The 25,207-nt window shown below is 33.5% G+C and overlaps 3 protein-coding genes across 4 annotated transcripts; 1 reads left to right on the top strand and 2 right to left on the bottom strand.

Annotated features, from left to right (window-relative positions):
- Positions 4,773-6,501, bottom strand: LOC105173409 (malonyl-coenzyme:anthocyanin 5-O-glucoside-6'''-O-malonyltransferase-like). The gene has a single exon (XM_011095133.2). The coding sequence runs from the start codon at positions 6,254-6,256 to the stop codon at positions 4,895-4,897; it is 1,362 nt and encodes a 453-aa protein (XP_011093435.1). The 5' UTR covers positions 6,257-6,501; the 3' UTR covers positions 4,773-4,894.
- Positions 7,745-14,849, bottom strand: LOC105173408 (protein SCAI). The gene is made up of 10 exons (XM_011095132.2): positions 14,579-14,849; positions 13,595-13,982; positions 12,647-12,847; positions 12,253-12,489; positions 11,685-11,751; positions 11,300-11,500; positions 10,198-10,289; positions 9,152-9,334; positions 8,935-9,071; positions 7,745-8,537 (listed from the first exon to the last, which is right to left on the bottom strand). The coding sequence occupies exons 1-10, from the start codon at positions 14,704-14,706 to the stop codon at positions 8,333-8,335; spliced, it is 1,839 nt and encodes a 612-aa protein (XP_011093434.1). The 5' UTR covers positions 14,707-14,849; the 3' UTR covers positions 7,745-8,332.
- On the top strand, positions 21,509-25,207 carry LOC105173407 (RING-H2 finger protein ATL52-like). 2 transcript variants are annotated; one of them, XM_011095129.2, is made up of 2 exons: positions 21,509-22,663; positions 24,746-25,207. In XM_011095129.2, exons 1-2 carry the CDS (start codon positions 21,724-21,726, stop codon positions 24,796-24,798), a joined length of 993 nt encoding a protein of 330 aa, XP_011093431.1. In that variant the 5' UTR covers positions 21,509-21,723; the 3' UTR covers positions 24,799-25,207. The 2 variants fall into 2 exon arrangements, with proteins under 2 accessions (XP_011093431.1, XP_011093432.1); XM_011095130.2 differs by lacking the exon at positions 24,746-25,207 and adding an exon at positions 23,327-24,270 and having other exon boundaries at positions 21,510-22,663.

Genomic DNA, 25,207 nt, shown 5'->3' with positions numbered 1-25,207 from the left:
AATTTCCTAACAGTGCTTAGTTCATAAATCCACTGCTTAATAAATCTGCTTTACTGCTTTGAGGGTTGAAATTTTCTTGTTTTGGATTTGTTTTGAACTACTTTGTGGTGTTTGAATCCTTTTGCTTAAGTGCTTTTTGATATTAAAAATTAGATTTGCTAAGTGCTTATTCTATTACTAATTTGAGATTATTTCTAAAACCTAGACCAAACCCCTTGCTAAATCCCTCACTTGGTCGAGCCCCAGAGGCTGGCGGAAATCTGGATTGAGGTTTTACAAATTATTGATAAACTGTTATTAGTATACTCTGTTAGTTTCTATTCTAAATCAACTTATTATTCTATGCTCTGTGATTAATATTCTTCTGATAATATGACTAATTATAACTACAACCTTTTGATCAGTAAGTCTGATTTTGCTATATGGCAATAAAATATGAAAAGTATCTTGATTCAACAGAAAGTTTTTAAAGTAATTGATGGTAGATAACCTCAAATGTTTCTGAAGAAAAAAGATTAGAAAATGATGAGTATACTTATTCCTCTATAATCTTAAATCTTTCTGATACAATCTTAAGAAAACTAGGAAAACAAAATGACAAAATTGCAAAACTGGTCCCATAAGTATGAGGGGTGGCAAAAATAGGACCATAACTACAGGACTGGCAATTTTAGTCCTATAAGTATTTATTTTGTGGCAATTTTTGTCCTTCCAGCCAAAGTTGCCAAAAAAGCAGCGGAGAATTTGGGGCTTAAGGTTCCGACGTCCACGTGGGCGAAATTTAAAGACCTAGCAGCTTGCCTGGCTGATGACGTGGAATGGGCGGAAAAAGAGACTAACTGGGCCAAAGTTACACAATCAGCAGCTCATGTGACCTGCAACGTGATGTAAAATGTTGACGTGGCAAGGCGGGTAAAAATCGACCCAGATAAAAAATCCAACTGTAAAAGTGTCTCCCCCAAATCGCAGTAGATTCCCCCAAATCGAAAAAACCCTAAAAAAAATTCTTTAAACTGAAATTCAAAATTGATTGTCGATTGAAGAGGAAGAAACCCGATTGAAGCAATGCCACTTCGGAATCCTAAGTTTAACGATTTTGCTCCACATTCGTACAGTAAGTTTTGTAAAATATACAAATGGGTTTGTGTTTTAGCGTATAAAATAGGATTATTTATGGTCCTTAAAAATGAAATTTGATTTGGGTATGTGGTCTCTTGTGCTTTGTGAGGAAATTATCTCCAACACTGTGGTCCCATTGTATTGTTCTTGTCTGGAAACCAACAATGGCCGATTTTTTTTTTCTATCTGCATATTATTCTATTTGCCTCATATGCGTGTTTTTTTAGTTGTTGTTCTTGTCTGAAAATATGTGTATATTTATTCATTTTGTACATTTTTTTATATGAAATTTTTTTGTGATTGAAATTTTAAATGTTATTCTCTCTCTTTTTTTTTACAGATAATAATGATAGTTTGTTAAAAACTATTACATTACATTTTTTAGGGAATTAAGGTACAAATTTGATTATGAGGATGTGCATGAAATATCTATTTCAAAACTGAATAAAATAGCTAGTGAGGTTGGTTATTTTGGTAATAGAATATATTTCACAAAGCTTGGAGATGTGTATTACAGAGTAAGTAAGGACAAAGGAGGCAGGTGCATTAATTTATGAAACTTTTGTATTACAGGTTGAAAAGGAGTCCGGTGACAAAGACACCCAAACAGACATATTAGAGGGAGACAAATCTAGGGTAAGAAACTTCAGTAACCATTCCATTTTAATTATACATTCACTAATACTTAATGACTTTTTTTTAGGGGATGCAAGAACAAACATCAATTGACACCCTGACTAAAACTGATGCGTTTGAGGGAGACAAATCTAGGGTAAAAAACTTCAGTAACCATTCCATTTATTTTATTTTAATTACACGTCAATAATACTTAATGACTTTTTCTCAAGGAATGCAAGAACAAATTTCAATTGATGCAGTCCATCATACGAGCCAAGAAACTGCAGTTTCATTAAGTAATTTTCAAGTTTTCGAGAATTTTCATAGAGAGTAATTCACCTTTTTGTTTATAAATCACTTATTCGGTTAATTTCATTCTCCTTATAGGTAATACGTGAGAACCCAGCTTCAACAAAACCAGTACCCAAACCTCAAATCACTAAAGTAACACCATTCAAACCACCCCCATTGTAAACAAAAAGTTGCACACAAGCAATCATGAAGGGCATCATACAAGTTTTCCACATCCCAGCAACAAGATGCAGGTCAAACTTTTAGGCCTTCTCCACCAACTCATCTACAGCCACCAGTCCCAAAGGTGAGTATTAGAGCCCCACCAAGATGGACCAGGAGACAGGAGGTTTTTTCAAAACAGCCTTTACATCCAGAGACCAAATCTCTTCTGTTAACATGCACTTTTTTAGAGATGGATAGCAAGAAGTATGTTACATTATCAAGGTTGAACGATGTGTTATCATAATCAAAAGACAAGGGGTGAAGGCAAAGAACAAAGATTGGAGGAATTCACCTTTTGTTTAAGAACTTTTCTATAGGAATAGAAATATTTTTTGTCTGTAATCTCAAGATACTTTAGAAACTTGAGACTTTCAATTTGAGGCTGAAAATTCATTTACAACACAAAACCATATTCATTAACAACTGCATTTTGAGGCTTTCAATTTCATTATTAAAATTCATTAACAAAATTTGTTAACACAAAATTCATTAACAATAAAATATAGAATTCACAAAAGCTGAAAATTTGAGGCTTTCAATTTCATTACCAAAACTACAAAATACCATTACATAATATGCATATCTAACATACACATTCCTCCATCTTATGTTTAAACAACATAAGGTAAGTCCCTACTAATCTAGCAACCTGGAATGGTTCATCCAGAAACCACCATCTGTTTACCCATCCAAAAATCGACCAACACAAACCATGATTCCACCAAGCAAACTTAAAGCCAAAATATCTTCTTCTTCAACATTTTTTCCTTTGATTTTCATTGCTTGAAGCTTGCGAAACAAACCGAGTATGACACATAGAGCTCTAGTACACATAGGGGGGTCATCCTAGGTAAAAAATCGACACCCTCCACTCTGTCAAATTCTTTTTAAATATTATGGAGCTTAATTGACAAATAAAGTTCCAACAAGATTAAAATTGTCATCCTCCTATAATTACAGGTTGAAATTGCAATTTTTCCTATAATAAAATAATTAAGATCTTAATACCTGAGAAAGCCAGTGAAGACTGTAGGATGAATAAGCAAAATGAAGGCTGTTGCTAGGAAACAATCTATGGTAGAAAGATCCAGGCAAGCCATACAAAAAACACCTTCTCTTCTTATTCTTATCAATCGCCTGACCACGAATCAATTTGAAGAGGTTGTTGAAGTCATTGTCTGGAAGATCATTAAGAAACACCTTGAGATGTCTGATCCAATAAACTTTTTCTTACTGCACAATTGTTCAACTGTATTATCACTATACATGTGTCATTAATTGTATATAGTAATAATTTAATGATAATATTTTATTACTAATTCTTACTAATTATAATTTTTACAAAATAATTATTATTATTAAAACTTTAAAACTTATTATTGTGATTAAGTAATAATTTGTCACCAATTATATATATTTAGTGACAGTACTTAAAATTATCACTAATTTTTTTTGTCACTATTTTTATTTTATTTTTTTTGGTAGTTCCTCCGAAATTTATCGGTTACACATGACCCTCTTTTACTAAAATTTTCATAAAAAATATTATTGTTAACAAAAATATACATCAATTTTTAATTTTACCCTTTATCAATATTTAACTATAATATTTATTTTACTTATAAGGAAGTTAATGTAATATATATAAAGTGAAAAGAGTATAATTGTAATAACTGTTGATGTCAAATTAAAGTCATTTGATAAAAATATTATAGGGGAATGTTAAATTAGAGATAAAATTGAAATTTGATGTAAGCTTTTGCTAATATTAGCATTTTTCATCTAAAACTTAATGTTCTTACGAACTATGAATTATAGTTTTATTTATTTTAAAAAAATATTTTTTTATGAACTAAGAGAATAAATCTTTTCATCCACCTTATCTGATTTTTTTATAATTTTTTAATTTCTTTAAGAAATACAAAAATACAACAACAAAGTTCACAATTTCAGACTCTATCAAAGAATTATATAATTTTATTAAACATTAAAGAGATATTTATAATTTTTTTCAAACAACAAGTAGATAATGTTGCAATTTAGCCTTCCATTAATTCGAGGGATAATTACACTCCCCTCTCCTGAGGATGGTGTAATTACACGTAGATCCCCTTTGTCTTGAAAATTACATTTAGTATCCCTGAGGTTTGCTTCGTCTGACAAATAAATTCTCCATTAGTCAAAATTCATAAAATTTGGTGATATTAACAAAAATATCAAAAAAAAAATAGATTTACCCTCGATTAACATATCACTAAATTATTGCAGATCAAATAAATTTTTTTATGATCAAATTACCTCATACGTCTTCACGCGTTAATGCATGTGAAGAGGTATATCTTCATCGTTATAAAGATAGTTTAGTTTTAAAAAAAATGTTTGACCTACAATAAGTTAGTAATAAGTCAATCTATATTAAATATCAATTTTTCTTTCAGTTTTTTTGTTAGTATCAGCAAATTATAATAAAAGAAACCTACGAGAACTAGATGTAATTTTTCAAATCATAGAAGTGTACGTCTAATTTACCAAATCTCATCAAAGCGGAGTGTAATTATCCCTTAATTCAAATGAAAGTATACAGGCACTCAACAATCAAAAGCAGATGACGATAATTATCCAGAACAAGTAACATACACTATCAAAACCTTAGCCCCTCTTCGAAGATAGCTGCAAAAGCGTCCATTCTTGCCTTTGGCAAAGATATGCCAACCTCCAATCCTCCCTCTGAATCCCTTGACTTGCACAAAGACATGGAATGCTTCTCTCCATCAATGGAAACCACTTCCAGCTTTCTTGCCCTTCCCCATCCAAAATCCGCACTGGACAAGTCGAATTTCGGGGATCCAGACACCCCAAATGCTCGTATCGTTTTCATTTTGTTAATCTCTGATAGCCAATTCTCAGCACCTTTCAACACTTCCTCCTTGTTGTTCACCCTATTTTTGATTTGGTCAGCAATAGCCTCTGCAGCAATCACAAACCCTTCTCCCCCCACAAGCTGTTTATGCTCGATTTTCGCCGCCCCGTAACCCAAGCAGTTGCCGAAGTAACTGGCGGGAACTGGCGGATCAATCCGTGCCCGTATATCCGCTGCGAAAATGAAGAATTCCAGCACATCATCATCATCCACTTGCTCCTCGGATTTGACAAAGCAAGTCCAAACATAAGACGCTGTGACGACGAAAGAAGAGACTTGAAGTAGACCTGGTTTCTTCGCCAAGACGAAATCCTTGAGCTTTTCTATATCTGCCTGACGGAGAATATATGTCGCCCGGACCCGGTTGGTGGGTAATGGAAAAGACGATGATTTCAAAGGAACGTCTCTTATTACTTTCCAGAAGATGGTATCAATTCCAAGCGGGTCGTTAATGACAGATCTGTCTAGAATTGGCAAAGATTCAGCGTGTTTGGTCAGAAACTCCTCCTCATCCCCCCCGAGTTTGCTGATTGAAGCCCATGCTTTAATAAAGCCTACAACCGAACTCGCATCGCCAAGACAGTGAAGATTGGCGAACCCAACACATATACCACGACCCGGAAACAATGTCACTTTCAGGGCCACAACAGGGACCCTTTGGTACTCGGATTCATCTGTTACAGGATCTATCTCGGGCACAAACTCATAGAACTGATCAGCATCTCGCGCATGGTTTCCAGTAAGATGGTGGAAATCACTAGCAGACTCGGCGATTGTCAGTGAAACTGCCGACTCCCCGGCCACGTATTGGATTTCAGGCTTTTTCTCCGAGTTGAGAGGGAAGATCAAATCGCCCGCTAGGGGGAGATAGTGCCTGAGAGTGAGGGATAGAGATTCTTTGAGTTTTGGAGCCACGGTCTCCAAGAAATAAGGCTTAGAACAAGGGTAGTCATAAAAGAGAAGGCGACGGATTGGATGGAAATGCAGCCAAGGGATGTCGAAGAAAGTAAGAGGCAGCGATAGGTCAGCGGCGGCGCCTGGTGGAGCTGGAACTCGGCATATTTCGAGTATGGTGGTAGCCATGGCGTTTTTCAATGTATTATCGAAGTTGTGGTGTTTATGCAGTGGTGTGTGTCTGGAGGAGGTGCACAGAAATCGGCTAATTTGCAATAATTCAAGATGGTAGATGGAGATACAGCCAATTTGGTAAAGATTTTAAAATCAGGATCATGATTTTGGAGATGCTGTGATAGATAAAGTTAAGTGATCTTCTCAAACTTAATATGCGATTTCTAGAATAGACAACCGACCGGAATTAAATGAATATAATGAAGAAAGAGATAATTACACTTTCCTAAGTGAGGATTGATGTGATTATCCATAAATTTTATATGATTTGAGAAATTACATTTAATACCTTGATGTTTGTTTTTATTTAACAAATAAGTCCCTTCAATAATTTGCTAATATTTACAAAAGAAATTGAAAAAAATCTATATTTAACCCCCCGATTGACTTATTATTAACTAATTACAGGTCAAATAAATCTTTTTATGACAAAATTACTCTCATAAGTCTTCATGTTTTAATACATGTGAGGATGTATATTTCACCATTTATAAGGGTAGTGTAATTCGAAAAAAATTATTTGACCTATGATAAATCACTAATAAGCCAATCGAGAGTAAATATGAATTTTCATTCAGTTTTTCTATTAATATCGTCAAATTTAGTGAATTTTGACTAACAGGGGACTTATTTGTTAGACAAAAGCAAACCTTATGAGTGTTACATGTAATTTCCCAAACCACAAGGGATCTACGTATGATTACACCAAACTTTAGGGAAGAAAAGTATAATTATACCGAAATGAAAATCGATGTCAATGCGTCGGAAAGGACCAAAACAAATTAAGCTGCACCGTGTTTGTTGATATTAGAATAATTTATGATATATGAGACTGCTCCACCATCTTCAAGCATCCGGAAACAGCTTTGAGCAGCAGCAAACATGTCTCTGATGGTGTCATCTAAAACAGGCATAATTGCTTCTAATATCACACCTTTCTGCAATAAGATAGTAAAATTAGTTGAAAGGTTTCTTCCACCATCTGTTAAAGTTTAATTAATAACCAACCAAGGGAGATTTCCTGCCTTGTTATGCTTAGCAGTCAGCAGCACTGCATTATGTATATAAGGCCTTGTTCCGCAAGGGTATAATGTAAATAAATCCATAGTCCTAATAATAATAACCCTTAACAAGTAGGTACATTGTATGTGAACATGCATGGAATGTTTATTTATACTAAAAAAGTAACTTTATTTTAATAACATTATTATTATATAGGTCTAATATGTTACCTTCCCCAGAAATATTTTATAAATGTCCTTTCGGTGTTTGTCAAATGGCAAAATTCTAATAATAATAATAATAATAGTAATAGTAATATATAACCAACACTATTAGCATATTGCATCACTAAAATATATATTCTACTGCTAACATTGTTTAATTTTATTAGTTCCAGAATCAATTCAGAAGTGCTTCACCTGATATTTGGTATAGTGGAAATGAAATGAAGATGTCAAGTAAGTATAATTTGAAGAGTTCGAGTTCCATTTGGAGTCCCAAGTATTATAATTACTTGCAAGAAGTGATGGGTCTTGTTGCTCTTTCTAAGCCAAATCCAAGAATGAGGTAACTCTCAGATATCATAGACCCACACTTAGGAAACTGAGTAATGTAAATAGGGAAATTGTACAGGTACACAAGTAAAGAATACACCACACTGAGAAACTCGGCATATCAACTGTAACACTTTCTTTCGTTGCACCAAGACTGTAACACTTTGTTTCGTTGCACCCACGTTCACCGCCTTCCCTCTATTCCACCTTTTGCAGAACTATTTGAGGAGAAAATACAAGCTAAATCTCCATTGGTAGCTCACAGTGTCATCAGATGGTCACAAACAGAGAGCAAGATTGCTCTATGACCGGCCAAAAACACCATCCCAACATTAATGATGAAACAGGAAACCGGTCAGTGAAAACCAACATTGAGGTAAAAGAGAGAAGCTCCTCACATTCTGGGAAATTTTACATTCTATGAGTTATTCTCAGAGTGCATTGGAAGACCATTAAAGTGGAGCTCTTCAGTATTTCAGTCATCCAAGAGCACTATTCCTTCCGAGAATAGGAATTTGTTGGTTACCTCAAACAAGTTGGCTAATTTCAAGACAACTGTTTGGCATGTGGAATTCATTGGCGACATGACTTCTGGAAGACAAGGCATGCATTCTGGTTGGAACTCTATCTTGTTAAAAGATGGAGAATATAGCGATAATACTGCTCGATAGAATATAAATCTGCAACGCCAAAAGAAAATATCATCCTTAACATTCATCTAGTACCAAGCGTGAAAGATGGATTTGAAACATTAAACCAGCAGCTAATATCCAGTCTATCCCCATGATATCTCTCAGGGAGGCCAGAAAAAATTACGTAAAAAATGAGATTTTTATTGTTAGGCCAAGATTATTGCAAAGTCAAAACCTAAACTAAGACCTACCTGAAAGGAATCATTAGGTGCTTTCTGTAAAAGCTTCTGACTAGATTACTCAAACTAGTCTAGTAGGTTTCTATAAGCAATTGAAAGGTGTCATAGCATACATCTTTTTAAGACTCCAAAGTTGACACATTATGCAGACTAGAATGGACAATTGTATGAAAACTACTTTTTGTTAGCACAAAAGAATGAATTACCTCAGAAGGAGTCGCCTCAAGAATGGATCAGGTAAAATTTGAGCCCAGACAGGATCAAGATTGTCAGCTGCAGCCAATGATGATCCCAATTTATTTAATGAAGACTGGAGCAGATTCTCAGCTTTACTGTACAGGTCCTGAAAACCAAAGCATACCCTTGAGGTCATACAGATTAATGGAACTGTCAAGTAACCAGCAGCAGCAACTACAACCACACCTTTTCAATATCAGAGCCAGTAAACCCAAGTAAGAGAATGAACGACTGCAGAGGAGCTGTAAGAAAACTGGTGAACAAGCTTCCGCTTGGTAGACGAGAGGATTCTACGGCTGGCAATGTCAATGATGCGGCTGGAGAAAGTAGAAGGGCAACGGGTTCTCCTTTTTCTGCACCACTCATAGCCTGTTTATGTGTCATGCTTTCATTAGTTTGCACTGTGTATTAAAGAAACTGCCACTCAAGCCTTCATAATTCTTACTACTCATAAAAGCATCCTAATGGCTTTAGTAACACAGTTTCAAAAACTGTACCCATTTTACAGGTCACTGGTAGTTTTTGAACTATGATTTGTAAGCATTAACACCAAATATATTGGAAATGCTAAACGATATTTTTTCCGCAATTGAGTGTAGGGTAGATGAAAACTCTGGTGCATAAAATATTTGAAAGTTCAAGTACTTAAACTATTTTTATTGGAAGATTAACAATCCCAATTAGATATGCCACCTAATTAGCACAGGAAGAAATAAAACTAAGTGAAAAATTCCTGGGTCCAAGCTTTTGCTTTTTTGAGCTATCAGTATCAGTTGCATGATACATGTAAAACAAATAAAATCCACTTCTAGGGATTTCCATACTGATCCCACTAGATAGATACCAAAGCATCCAGTACTAATATAATCAACGAAATGAGATATTCAACCACCATCCAGATCCTATACACAATCTAACTACCTAAGGGGAGAACTGAACTTCAAGATGGTAATATCTACTGGGTCTAGGAGAAACTTAAATCCTATAGACATGATGAGTTTTTTTAAGATCCTCATGAGAATATCAATAACTTCAAGACAGTGATAAAAGCAGTAGCCTCCTCTTTTAATTGAAAAGAACATGACATTTATGTGATTTTTACCACATCCCATCCCATCAACTGATAAAAGTAGATATAGAGTTGACAATGCACTCAACCTGACAGGCTGTTGTATGTACAAACTAGTCATTACACAGCAAAAGGCTGCTCTTACCGTCTTAGTAAGACTTACCTTGAATGCTTTACTACTTTCACTGTCGATGACTACAAAAAGGGGCCTTCTTGTAAAGGGCAGTAAATCAGAAGGATATATGCAATTCATACCTGGAATAAAACATAAATAAATAAAACTCAAAAGAACTAACATTAGTATAAAACTTGAAAGAATAAATCATTAATAAATAAAACTCAAAAGAACTAACATTAGTATAAAACTTGAAAGAATAAATCATAAATAAATAAAACTCAAAAGAAATAACATTAGTATAAAACTTGAAACAACAGTCACTCTTTCTGGATACAATCTGAAGCTTAAGAATAATGAGTTAATGATTTAGGAGGAGAAAAGGATTTTAAATTATTGCTTTAAACAAGAGATAAAATGAATAATGTTTTCATCGTTTTCCAACCTAATCTTGTATTATTATCAGATTAGAAATCGAAGACTTGTGTAGATGGTCAATTAAGAATAGAACAATATGAAATACTTTCAGCATATCTGCATTACATATTTTATTGGAGAACCACTGACACCAATTCCAGGCCAACTTGGCTCTCCCTTCCATAACTTTTTTCAAAGGCACAGCAACAGCCAACGGTTTTGATTTCTTTAGTATCCCAATACCCTCTCCATCCAGGGCTGAAGATCCGGGATGTTGAAGTAAAAGCGTTTAGAGTAACTCTTCAATGTTATAACAGAAAAATAGAGGAAAGAAACTTAGTTTCGCATCATGTACATCAAGAAATTTTACTCATGGAAAGAGAAAAAAAAACTGTTATATAGGGAAGAGGATATTGTTCTTGGGATGTGGACAACCCAAAAAGAGAAACAAGCTAAATTTATCCCACCACAGAGGCAATACTGTAGTTAAGTCCATGCTCTATTCACCCAAGTCACACTAATAACCACATCCAATATTGTCAACATCCAATGCTAACAGGATCGGTGCTCCTGAATCACCCACTTGTTCCATTCCAGATGCATAGTTCTTATATTACACTTAAGGAAGATGAAAACACCATGTAATACACAATTAATAACAATAAGTGCACAACACTATTCATCTAATACCTCAGTCAATAACAGTAAGTACACAATACTATTCATCTAATACCTCCATCTCCATGAGGTCCAATATGTAAGCAATCAGCGGTACAACCAGAATGGTCTGGACTATCATATCCAGTGGTAATGGGATAAGTAGAGCTGGAGTCAGAGTTTATCGAAGGAAACTGAAAGCCCCTGATAATATGTTCAGAGTAACCAATAGAAGTTCCAGTGCGGGATGGAGATGACATAGGATTTGAGCTGTTTCCTGGAACACATACGAAGGTTTTATCATGTTCGATCCAGAGCATTAAAGACTCTGACAAGGAGAAATAACAATAAATCTGGTTAATGTAGTTAGTACCCACAGCCTAGTTAATTTGTGAACATTACCTTGGAAAACCACTTCTTCCTATATAAATAATTCAAGAGTTAAGCAGAGGTTCGATTACCTGAAGCTGAAAGGTATAATAAGAGAATTCCATCAGAAGGAAGCTCCTCACACACTGTGCCTAGGACCTAAAAAGCAAATATCACATTCTAAAACACATCATAATTATATTAACAATGAATAATTCAACCTCTGGCCCTAAAACACTGGCTGGAAGCTTAATATTTGCATTTTTTTTTCATAACAAAGAAAATATCATCATTATATGAGTTCAAATGAATATCAATTTTTTGGTATAACCGTTTTTTTTTTCTTTATTTTAGCAACAAAATATAACCACTTAAGCGCAGAGGGACAAGCAATAAGCATTGCAATTAAATAAGGACTATGGTGAAGTAGGCCACACGTTGCTTCGGCATAATTTGCGCTAAGGGCTGCGGACAATTTGACATGTTAAACAATTTAAACAATTTTATCAGAGTGTTGTGTCCCTATATGTTGTTCAATCATTGATATCCACAAAAGAGAAAAATTAATGTTCCATTCACTTTGTTCCTTCTCCTGGTACAGTTATATGACGGCATGGAAAAGGAACGACTAAGGAGAACTAATTCATGTGGAATACCTACCGCCATGAAATGGGTAACAGATGGACGAAATAAGATGGCTTTCCGCGGGTTAGGTGGCAAAGTTGGATCAGTTATATCCTGATTGACACGACTAGGCCCTGAAGCCCCATTTTGACTAGCACCAGATCCAGTTCCACTTGAGGGAGCCATGCTTGCCTGGTAAAATGAACCACTGGGTTCCCACTCCAGACTTTGTAGCATCCTAAAATTGTCAAGGCTGAGTTCTGAAAACTTGACCTGGTGAGCAATAAAGAGAAATATATGAAATCTGTAGTTTGTAAACTCCAGCACTGACAGTATCATTATTCAATAAGCAACGGAATATTGCAAGGAGAAAATATAAAACTCAAATATTTTTTCTGTGTTAGCACAATAAAGAACAAACAATGCAAACCTCATTAGGATGGTAACTGCACAATAATGCATCTCTTAGTCTTAGCTTTCTCTTTGCATCCATAACATGTGGGAAACAATCTGGGTGAAGTTCCAGGACGACACTATATCTCAAAGGCCTGATATTCATAAAAGCTGTGTCAACTTTCAGGAATTTAACTATTTCCTGAATCACGAGCTTCCATTCTTTAAAGTCAGTTTCCTGGGAACAAGACCATATAAAGGTAATTCAACTATCTGTAATCAAACTACAAGGACAAGCAAATTATCAACACTGATATATGAGTCAAACTGCTTCTATCATCTTGCAATATGCAATGAATATTTCTAACAGACCACATGATATAGCAACAAGTCATTCATCAATCGAAAAAGACACCTTATAACAGCAGCGTAGATACTTCTAAAATTGCCAAACTGAAATATGAAGCAGATTTTTTTATGCACGCATACACAGAAAACTCTAATAAAGATTCCAGCAAGTAGATGGCAGGTATTGTGTGAGGATCAAAGTGAACTTCATATAGAAGAATGATTGATTTCTACAGTAAATTAATCTGCACACTTCCTCCAAATATACCAACCGGCAGATACTAATTCAGCAGCCCGATTCAGAGATCATAAAGTAGATACCTTCAATGCAACAAAATAGACATAGTCTATTCCTGGTATACTCGCCAAAATTTAGAAAAGACAACTCTTCACATTTGCTAGTTGATCCGTCATATGTAACAACAATCATGGTCTGCAATTTTGCTAACAGAATAAAGACACATGTGTGCCCATAATACATGTCTGGAAGATAGGGAAACACATTGTTTGTAGTATATATCCATGTATATGCATCACAATGGCATCAGAGTCTGATGAAATTCTACTCCAAATAGGTGCCCCAACCTAATAACCAAATAAGGACATATAATATTGAATTTAATGATAGAGAAATGACCTGGAAAGTCCTTTTACACTCGTCAAGCAGCATTTTAAGCTGATTGACCAATTGATAGACCATCTCTCGCCGGTTCAACAACAAACAAACCGTAAGAAATCGAGCAAGGAACCTTAACTGCTTGCTGGCAAGATTTACATCCTGATGCAGTCCTTCCTTGAAATACTCCCTTGTCAAGATTGCCTCATAAAATATATAAGATTCAGACAAATAACTGGCCTCACTAGTCCTCATGTACTGTCCGAAATAAAGCTGCCCAATTCGGGAGGCAATCTCCCCGATCTCCCATCTCTTTAGCCCAGCTTCGACCAACTTCTGCCTATTCTCTTGTTGAAATTTCCAAAGCTGAGTATAGACCTTAAAGACTTTGTAGAAGTATGTATCATATCTGAACATCATTAGAATGGTATATTATCAGGTTCACATTTTAACAAAAAGAAGTAATCAATATACAATACTAGACATGGCTGTCAGCACAGAGTACCAAAAGATTATCAATTCGAATATCATGACAACCACTCTTATTTTCCATTCCAGCATCCATCAGTACTTCCCACACCATTAATTCACGGAAATGATACTAGGTAACCACCCATATTCTGTTCTGCAGTCAGTAGCTAATTGTTCGAGCACAGTATTGAAGAATCAGTTCTCCGAAATAAACAAAACGCATAGTCATGCTTCCGTAGAACCTGACAGTAGTTGACTACAAACGAAGAAAAACATACAATTCTAGACAGGAAATAAAACATTACAATCGTGCAAGGAAGTACCGCAAACGGATCATTCACGTGATCAGACACAAACACAGTTTTAGCAGCCATATGTCCTTTATAAAGAAAGAATCATTCGCATACCGGAAGCAAGAGAAACGGCCAACTCCCACAAAATCCTCATTAAACAGAATTCCCCCAAAACCCAATAAAGTAAAGAAGACTACAGAGATGAAAATCGCGACCTCTGGCGGCAATTTTCGAGGTTTACCTAGTGCGTTGATAGTAGGGCAAATCCCGGATCTTAGAGAACTTCTTATCGGCCTTAGCCACCAGAGCCCAGTACACCTCGTTCACCGGAACACCACTACTCCCAGTCTGCAGCTGATTCTGCGACATCTGATTCGTTAGAGTACTATTCTACATAGGCGTTTCGTCCATCACAGCATGACTGTGTGCTCTCTAGTCCAATCTAGACAAACAAGCAGCAGTCGAACCAGGGAGAGAATATGAAATTAGGGGTGGAAATTGAATTTGGAAAAAATAAAGAAATACGAGAGAAAATTACATACACTATGTTTGGTATCATATTTTGACATTTTTCGACGGACAAGATAAAATATACTTAATATTTATTTTTGTATTTTTTACATCTTATCTATGTACTTTTATTTTTCAACTTTCTTTATATATAATATATATATATGCTTATTTGCTGTTTTTTTTATATTTCACTGGTCATAGTGAGAAAACGTATCTGTATTTATGTACTAAATAATTTTTCATATTTTAAAATATATTATAAATAAAAATAAAATATATAAATTAACATATGATATTTCATTAAAGAATAAATAAACAAATAAAAACTAACTTAGGGTATTTCGAAAACTACAAATTACACCACATTTGAAATCCCAAATTATGTTTAATTAAATAATATAAACTAAATAACATGAAAAATCCCCTGTGTTTTTATAACTCAACTAAAACTTCCTTATATTTTAGAAATAGACTAAAAATTCCCTTTAATTGGGTTAAAAAATCCCCTGTGTTTTTATAACTCAATCTCCCCTCTCTGTTAAATATAACCAACGGCGTTAATTTTTTTCAAATTGGTCGTTATGTACTTGTTTATTGTATATTAGTCATAATTTCATTGACCGTTGGATCTTTTTTTAAATTTATAAAAATTATAGGATCAAATCAATTCATTTTAATCGTTGAATTTTAGAAAATTAAAGATCAAGGTTTAACAAATTTATAAATTTATATTCTATAAATATTATTAATTAGAAAAACTATATTATTATTTATATAAAATAAAAATATTTATAAACTTAATCCCTAACACCCCAGCCCCCCCTCCCCCCCCCGCCCACCATCCCCCCAGGTTTGCTAGCGTCGTTGTTGTCCTTCTCTGAGGGCGGCGGCGACATGTAGCCAACAATTTTTTTTTAAAGTTTTTAACTAATTTAAGTAAATATGATTAAAAGTAAATTAAAAAAAATAAGTTGTAAAAAGTTTTAATAAAAAGCAAAACTATAACGTGATAAGAAAAATTGATTTAAAATTTTAAATTTTAAAAATAATTGTAAAAATTTATATTAGTAATTTAAGTATAATATATGATTTATAGTAAATAATATAATTTATTAAAATATATTTAAAAATATTAACTTAAATTAGTTAAAAATATTATTATTATTGTTCATAATATTTACATTGATAAATATTTAAATTTTGAAAAAATGAACTTGGTATAATATCTTTTGTATTGTGATATTAATTTGATTTTTTAATTATGTTATATATTTATAAAAAAATATATACATTTTTTGTATTTTGATATTTAAATAAATATATTTAAGAATAAAATTATTTATTATTTAGGAGGGATGAAAAATATAAAAAAAAATCATTAAAAACAAGTACATTTGATCATAATAATTTGGGAAAAAGATTTGTTTGATCCTTTAAGTTTTCCTATGTTTAATTTTAGTCCGTTAAGTTGGCGTATTTTTAATTTAGTCAGTAACTTTTAAAATTGCTTAAATTAGGTCCACAGATGGAATTTTCGACAATTTTACCCTTTTCTAGTTTTAAAATGAGCAGTTTAGTCTATTTTCAATTATTTTGCATTTTAATACAAAAGTTTTTCACATGCTCGCCTAAAATGATATCAGAACCTAGATTAATTAGAAAAATATTTGTTTATATTACCTTACGATCTTTCTTCAAAGTTAGGTATTGTGTTGGAAGTCTGCTGACTTTAGTGAGTGGGGATGCATTTGGGCTCAGTTTTCTCCTAGTGTACACTTGAATGTCCTTACTTTTTTGTATAAAAAAAGCAATTCAATTGCTGACTCAGGGTATGGGAAGAGTGATTGGTAGTTCACTTGACTCAAGGATAGGGGAGAGAGATGTTTTAGTTATATCTTTTTTTGTTTGGAGAATATCCAACCAATATGCATTTAGTAGCTCTTGAGTCTAGCTTACCTCTATATTGTGGATGGACGAAGGCGTTCTATTTATGAGGTACGTGGCTGTGAGAATGGCTTCGCCTCGAAATCTTGGGACATCAGTGATGAACAGTAAGGATTAGAAACCTCGAGATGATAACAGTTTTTTGTTTATGGGGTGTTAACACATGAGCTTTGATGGATATATACACAAGGAAGATCACTAATGAGTCATCAGGAAAGGAAGCAAGAAGCCTATAAAATATGAAACTAACTATAATTAAGAAATCACTGACAAAAACCCTAATAATCTGCTATACAATGTTTTCTGAAGCTGATATACATAATTCTACACAAACAAATTCCCTTATTGATTTCAGATTCTATGAGTTATGCCCCTGAAATTAAGCCCTTTCAATTTTATATTTGTTCTGCAACATTTACACCCACTGTTGTCTGGTGATTGGAAAAGGGCATGGATCGCAAGTAATTATTATCTTGATGATTGCCGATAGTTAATTGGTCCATCTATCACTATTTAAACAAGTCAATCGTATGAAATGAAAGGCAGAAATCAAGCAATCTCGTATTGCCAATGAGCATATTACCCCCTATAGAAAAACAAAAGTAGCAATGTACCTTTCTGTATTTTTTAAAATGAAGCAGTTTATCTTCTTTAATTTTTTGAAGCAATTTGCCTCCTTGTTTAGGAAGGTAAATGCTTTATTTTAAAATTATAGAGAGATAAATTGCTCTTTATTTTTTCACATGAGATAATTTACTTATTTGCAATATCACAAGAAGTGAATTGCATAAAACTCTAAAATAAAAGCCCAATTTTGCTTCCTATAATTTCCAAAATAATGACCGAAGCCCCTTATGGATGAGAGTAATTTTGTCTCATTTGGTATAGATCTACAGTTCAAATTTTAATTTTGGTCCACTAAGTTAGTTTATGATATGTACTCTTCCTTAGTTTAGACAGTCAATTAATAGAGACGACTGATTTTGATCATTTTAAAAAAAATATGAGGATTGAAATTGATGAAGTCGGAACATGATGTACCAAGATTTATTTGCCGACTAATTTAAGGGAACAAAACTGAAATGATCCATTTTCGTTTATATGCTCTCAAAGTTTATTTTCTTTTCTGGGCTCTATCTAAGTATCATGCTAGTTCGTCGGTTTGTTGGTTGGAATTTTGAACTTTCGTCGGGAAAAGAAATGAAACTTAAGTATTCAAAAGTGAAATATAAATTAGTGTTTATTACATTTGACTCCTTTTAAAAATAAAAAAATATACTTTCTTTGAAAAAACCAAGTTAAATTACACTAATACAGTTATACCCCATTTAAGAATTTTCCATTCAAGCGGCTCCCTTCCTTTCACAAAGGTCTTTTCATAAAGAACACTGTTAGGATAAAGGAGGAGAATATTTTTGTTCTCTGTTAGATTTTCTTTCAGAGTCATGGAGGAAGATGTATATATAGTGAGACGCTTAATGGCATTGAGTGATTAGGATAGTGGAAGAAGAAAATCAAGGAGGAAGACGGTACAGAGAGGGAGGAGATGGAGAACGAGGAGGCAAGAAAGAGAGAGAGAGGAGGGAAAAATTTAAGGTTACTGCAGCAAATTAGGGAAATAAGAAGCCAAAATGAGCGGGCTGGATAAATGGTATTCAAGATTATACGTGTATATCATACGTATTTAAGACGATATTTTACTTCATTTTTTTTTTTTTGACAAAATTGGGACAAAAGCTTTGCCAAAAAGAGTAATTTTGATCCATATTATATGGGGTTTATAGACAAGGGAACTTTTCACCTTACATTATTTTAGTACAACCACTTTTTAGTAAAGTGCAAGAAGAGAGAATGGTTCATGATTTTAGGACAAGTGGTGATCTCAATCCTCGGAAGGTGCAACAAACTTGAGAAAGAAATCATTGTAACTAATTGTTCTATTATTACAAGTTTGGTTGTGAGTGTTTTCTATTCCATTTCTCTTCTAAACTACCCCAAGTATTCTATGCAAAACCCTAATTTTATTAGTGATAGGTTGCCCACTTGGCGATCATACTTCATCACACTCATGTGTCTTAGGGTCAAGAACCCCACCTATCTTTTTCTCTACTTGATAAAACATTAGCATAATTTGAGGAGAAACCACATGTCAATTGCTCAAAGGTTCTTTTGGTAATTGCCATTTTTGTCCTTTATGATCTCTTCTTGAGGGAAGTTGTCGGCTGGAGTAACCGCAAGAAAATAACTCGATAATTATGAAAATATTTAATATTAATTAAAATCAGTGTTGATTTAATTAATAAGTAAAATTTTTGTTATTAATTTTATATTATTTAATATATATTTTGAATAATTTGTTGCTAAATTTATCTGCAAGTAAATTTTTTTGTTATTAAATAATACAGATTAGCAACGAGAATTTTACTTGCTAATTATTTCGACATTATTTTTTTCGTTGTTATTGAGTCATTTTCTTGTAGGAGTTGGAAATTTTTTTATTTTTTTTAACCCACGCACACACCCACTCACACACACTAGGGACGGATCAAAAGTGAAAATTTAAGGGGTTGAAAAATTAATAAAATAATATTTTTATAATATTTCTATTTATAAATATTCAGTTAGTTCTACATTTTTTTCACATTTAATGTCGGTAGTTAAACAATTTGCAAGGTATTAATCTTCAAATCTTGTTTTGAAATTTATGTTTCACCAACATTAGATAAAAATAGAGTCAATATCATCAATTATCACATTAGAATAATTGGAAGGGTACATATACAAAAATGGTTAATTACATTCGGACACCTTTTTAAAATGTAAAATTACAATATTTTCTATTTTTTTTTAAATTACAGTTGCTCCCGCTTTAAGAATTATATTTATCGCGTTTTAAGTATAAAAATATAAATATATAATTTCTATCAGTAATTAATATGAAATAACGAATAAGGAGTAAAATTAAAAGTTAATGTAAATTTGACGTTGATATTAGTATGTCTAAATTCTAACGGTAATAGTATAGTTGTGAACAGAGAATTGTTGGATGGGGTGTAATTGTAAATCTGAAACTTTTGTTGGAAAAAAGTATTATTTTATACTTTAAAAAGAATCTAAGTGTAATTAACACTATACAAAAATTAAAATTTTATAAATAATAATAGTACATCAACAACCCCCTCCCCCCCCCCCATCTTTTTAAAAATATAAAATTATATTTTCCCCCCAAAAAGTTTTGAAATTGCACTTGTACCCCTCTAAAAATTATCCGTTTACACCTAACCTACTTTCATGCATTAGGATTTGAACAGAAGAAGCCGACACTAGTAAAACAAATTACATAAATTTTAACATTGTTATGTATATTTATGTACTTATAAAGGGATAAATGTAATACAAATATGTCGAGTGAGGTTAACATAATTATATTTTTTCTTATAAGTACAAAATTATTGCATGGGAATCTTCAATGAGGCATAAAATAAAAAATTTATGTAATTTTTTCTTGCTAAAACTCAGTATTTTTCATCCAAATCGTAATGAAATGGGATCAAATATAAACAATAAATTTTCGAACGACTACAAGTACAATTCTAAACTATTCTGAAAGTAAATATAATTTTATAAAAAAATCTAAATATAAATATTCCTACTATATAATATCAAAGTGAGATAGGCCAAAAAATAGAGGTGGTTGGGATGGGGAGTTGTGTTGAAGTGTGGTGCAGAGACTCCATACATCAATGTCAACCAACTAACTTGGACTGTACTTAAAATCAAAACTGATTAAGCATTATTCTTCACAACCCCAACCCACATCATCTCAAACAAGGAAAAGTAGATGATGATGTGCTAGCTTGATGATAGTAGTTTTTAGAGTTTCAATTATTTTGGATAAACTTTTTAACAACTACTCCCTAATATTTATTTTTATTTTTTAAGGGATAATTACATTGCTCTCTCCAGAGATTTGGTGTAATTATATATAATTTTTTTGTGATTTGAAAAATCACATTTAGTACTCCTGAAGTTTGCTTTCGTCTAACAAATATGTCCCTCCATTAGCCAAAATTCTACCGAATTTGATTATATCGACAAAGAAAGGGGATTAGAAGATATATTTACCTCCGATTGACTTCTTACTGATTTTATTGCAGGTTAAATAAATTTCTGTATGACTAAATTATTCTTTTACATCATCACATGTTAATGCATGTGGTGAGGTATATCCTCACCGTTATAAGGGTAGTTCAGTTTACAAAAAGTCAATCGATGGTAAATATCGATTTTTATTCATTTTTTTTATTAATATCTAGGAATTCAGTTAATTTTGACTATTTAAAGGACTTATTAAACGGAAGCAAAATTCTCAGGGTTACTAGATGTAATTACACCAAATTTCAGGAAGGGCTTTGTAATTATTCCTTTTTTTAATTCATTACATCTCGAACATAGTTACAATTACGTCATAGGTGCAATTAGCATTCTAATTTAATTGGTCATTCTCTTTTAATTGTACACCTATCACATGACAAGTACATTACAATTTTTATGTAAATGATTCCGTAATCGATTATATTCTATTTGAACTAAAATTTCTTTATTGAGACATAGCAAAATTAAAAAAAATTTACAAATTATCAATAAAAAAATCACAAAAACCATATAAAAATAAATAAATGACATATGCTTTATGAGAAATCCAAGAAAACTTGTGTCAGAACTTCTTGCAAGAAAAAACAGGGAACAATCAACTTCTACTTTCTCCTTTTCGACTCACTTTTCTTGACTTCTAAGCCCCTTTTGCTTGCTTACACTTCCCTCAACCTCTCAAATCCCCAACCCCTCCAAATCTCTCTTGATCAACATGGAAACCTATGCACACAGATTAAGTACATAATTTCCAGACCATAAGGAGGATTCTTGAACATGGGCTCTGTCGGAAATCCCAATCCTTGGGCACCTTATGACAACTACAAGGACTGTTCACAAGGTATCTGCAGCATATACTGCCCGCAGTTCTGCTACTTCATCTTCCCTCCACCGCAGCCCGACGATGACTCCGCTACCACCCTCTCCCCTCTGATCATCGCCATCATTGGCGTCCTCGCCAGCGCCTTCCTCCTCGTCAGCTACTACACCGTCGTCACGCGTTTCTGCAGACGAAGAAACCAATCCACTGGCCTAGAAAATGATGAGAATCATGAGGGATCAATAGCTCAGGATCAATGGCAGGCCGCCTCGACCGGGCTAGATGAGGCCGTGATCAAGACGATCACCGTCTGCAAGTACCAGAAGGGCGATGGCCTAATCGAAGGAAGCGACTGTGCTGTTTGTCTTAGTGAGTTTCGGGACGATGAGCCGCTCCGGCTCCTCCCCAAGTGCAGCCATGCGTTTCACCTGCCCTGCATCGATACATGGCTGAAGTCTCACTCGAATTGCCCGTTGTGTCGTGCCAACGTCATCGCGTTAGCTCATCCCGTTCAGACCTCCTCGGCGCTTAACCTCGACGCTTATGCGGTGCAACGGCCCGTTGTCGACGCCTTGGTTCTTGAGGTGGACGATGATCGAGAGAGGACGTGCGGGGACGAGGAGGTTGTCGTTAGTATAGTTTGTGATCATGAATTCGATGATAGTGATGCAAAGAGCCCAGTTAGAGTTTGTTTGAACACAGAGGATGTTAAAGTGTTCAGACGATCGATCTCTTTAGGTACGTTTACGTTCCAAGGAAAGATTGTGGGATCTGAGGTTGTCCGAATTGGAGAAGTTGATCAAGATTTGCAAGTGTGGAAAGATGAGACCAGCTTTGGTTCTTCAATGAAGAGATCTTTGTCTACTGGTGAATTAGTACTCAATGTCCGAGAGAAAGGCAAGAATTCTATACTCTTACTCCCTCATTGACTCTACAACTCTTGTGAAGACAATTTCTTTGTAAATGGTTTATGATTTTACTTAGCCTCAGAAAAATAAATCAAATTATTCGATTGGAATCTATCGAAAAAAGTTCGTATGAAAAATTTGTTCGAGAAGCTTTCAAACTCGATCCAATCAATGCAAAAATAATAAGATATATTAAAAGTATCAAATTACTCGAGTCCGAGTCATATTTGATCCAATTAAAGCTCGTTTGAGCTCGATCAAATTTATAATCAAAAGAAATTTAAACGTAATTTTTCAAATTCGGTAATAATTTAAACAAGGTTTGGACATTCCTCACCATTAAGAACTACATAATTATTTTTTATTTAAAAAAATATTTATAAATTTTGAAATAATGAGAAAATATTTATTATTATACCAAACTTATAGAAAAATAACCTTAATTTACCCGTAAGATTATTTCAAGGATAGTTCCTTGTAATTTTTTTGTTCCTATTGGATATGTATATATGTTTCAGTTTGGAATTATTGATATATATATATATATATGTATATAATTAATTAACTAATTTTAATATCTTTTTCTGAGAGCTCACTTTTAAAAAATAAAAAGTGGTTATTTTATTTATTTTTTTATTTGAATATTTTGCAGGTATATAATATTCAAGTTATCATCAGCTAATAAGAAATTCCGATCTTTAATTATTAATTTAGTTCCTTAAGTGACACTCCAATGGTTGAGGATGGATAATTATAGTTTACGTCCTACAAATTAGTTTTTTTTTTTTTGTGATTTTGATCTTATTATTTTTTAATTCATCATATTATATTTTATAATTCCAAGAAATTTGCAAGTTCAGTCCCAAATCTTAATTTCGGTTCCAAAATGTAGGCTGGATTGCAATATTAATTCCATACTTTTTAAAATAGCTAACATTAGTCCTATATTTTAGAAAAACGTTGCAAAGTTAGTCCATGGTTGTAATATTAGTAACAAATTTTAAAAAAATATTGCAAAGTTAATCCCAAATGTTGTAACTTTTTTACGATGAGACTAACTTTCTAGCATTATTCTAAATTTTGGAACTAATATTGATTAATTTAAAAAGCATGAGACTAATATTACAAATCAGCAATTCTATCTTAAATGTTGAGTTCAAAACTCATTGATTCATGTGTGAATAAATGTGTACATGGCTTTAAAAAAAATAAAAAACATTAAACATTTTTCCTTATGAAGGCTTATTTCAATTTCTTTGTTTATTTAAATTAAGAACCATAGTATTAATTGTTTCCATTAATATTACTTTTTTTAAAAAAAATCCATAAAATTCCTGTTCAGGAATTGTTTGATTGTGACGGAATAACACCTTTTGATGCTTTAATTATTTAATACTCATAATCAGTTGAACCATCAACATCAGTTCATATTTTTTACACAGATACCTACAGTAAAGGAAAAAAGGGATTAAATACAATTTTTTAATGTATATTTTGTATTTTTTATATTTTAATTTTATTTTGTTAGCGTAGTAAATAGGTTTTGTAACTTAAAATTTTCGTGATTTTGATCTTTCAGTCATAGGAGTTTGTAAATGTTGTCCGAAAAAAAAGCACGTGCCCCTCATGTGTTGTTTTTAATTTGGGGTTTTTGTCCTTATTTGGTCAATTTAAGGGACCAAAAATGTGAAAAATTAAAAGCTACAGGACTTATTCCTACTCTAGAAAGATAAAGGGCTAGAATGTCAAAATGCAAAAAATACAGGATAAAAAATTTTCTTCCATGCTGGTAGAAATTGATCAAGGGGTGTAAATATAATTATTCCCATTAAAAAAATACATGAGGGGCCATGCTTTTTTCCAGTAATATTTGCAAACTCCGACGTCTGAAGGACCAAAATTGCAAAAATTAAAAAAATTATAGATCTTATTTGCTACCTGAGAAATGGCAAATTTCAACAATGGAGGTGACTCGGTACATTCGAGGGAGACTCTTCCCTCCCTGCTATAGCTACTCCTACTATTCCATCAGCAGATCTGAATGCAACAGTTGCCAATGCTCTTGCTCCAGATCCAACCTTAGGAGCCGCCAACACTCCAACAGGGTTGATCCACACCCGCTGACTTCACAAACAAGGAAGCAGCTGCCCTTCAACCCCCAGGCATCTAGCAATCATTGAAGGAAAAGATGATGGAACTTTGTCAGCAAGTGACGAAAGAGACCTCACCTGTTGAGCATGACATTCCCTTCAGCGAGCACATCATGGAGGAAGAACTCCGTGTTCATTTTCGAGCACCTCCGCACCTACCTGCTTCTGATGGTAATACTGATCCATCTGAGCATATCCGTAAGTTTGAAAGCACAACCCTGCTGCATAGGTATACTGATGGCAGGAGGCTTTCTCGACCATGGAATGCTTATAACCTCAGGAAGATTTATTTATGAAATCCTTACTCTTTATTTACGGGTTGCTATCCTTGTAATCAAGCATTATCTCACATCAATAAATGCAATTCTTGCTTCCCATCTTGT

Source organism: Sesamum indicum, linkage group LG11 (genome assembly GCF_000512975.1).
Source record: "Sesamum indicum cultivar Zhongzhi No. 13 linkage group LG11, S_indicum_v1.0, whole genome shotgun sequence".
NCBI classification, from domain to species: Eukaryota; Viridiplantae; Streptophyta; class Magnoliopsida; order Lamiales; family Pedaliaceae; genus Sesamum; species Sesamum indicum.
Note: the sequence above shows the minus strand (reverse complement) of the source record. Positions and strands in the feature narration are given on the sequence as shown.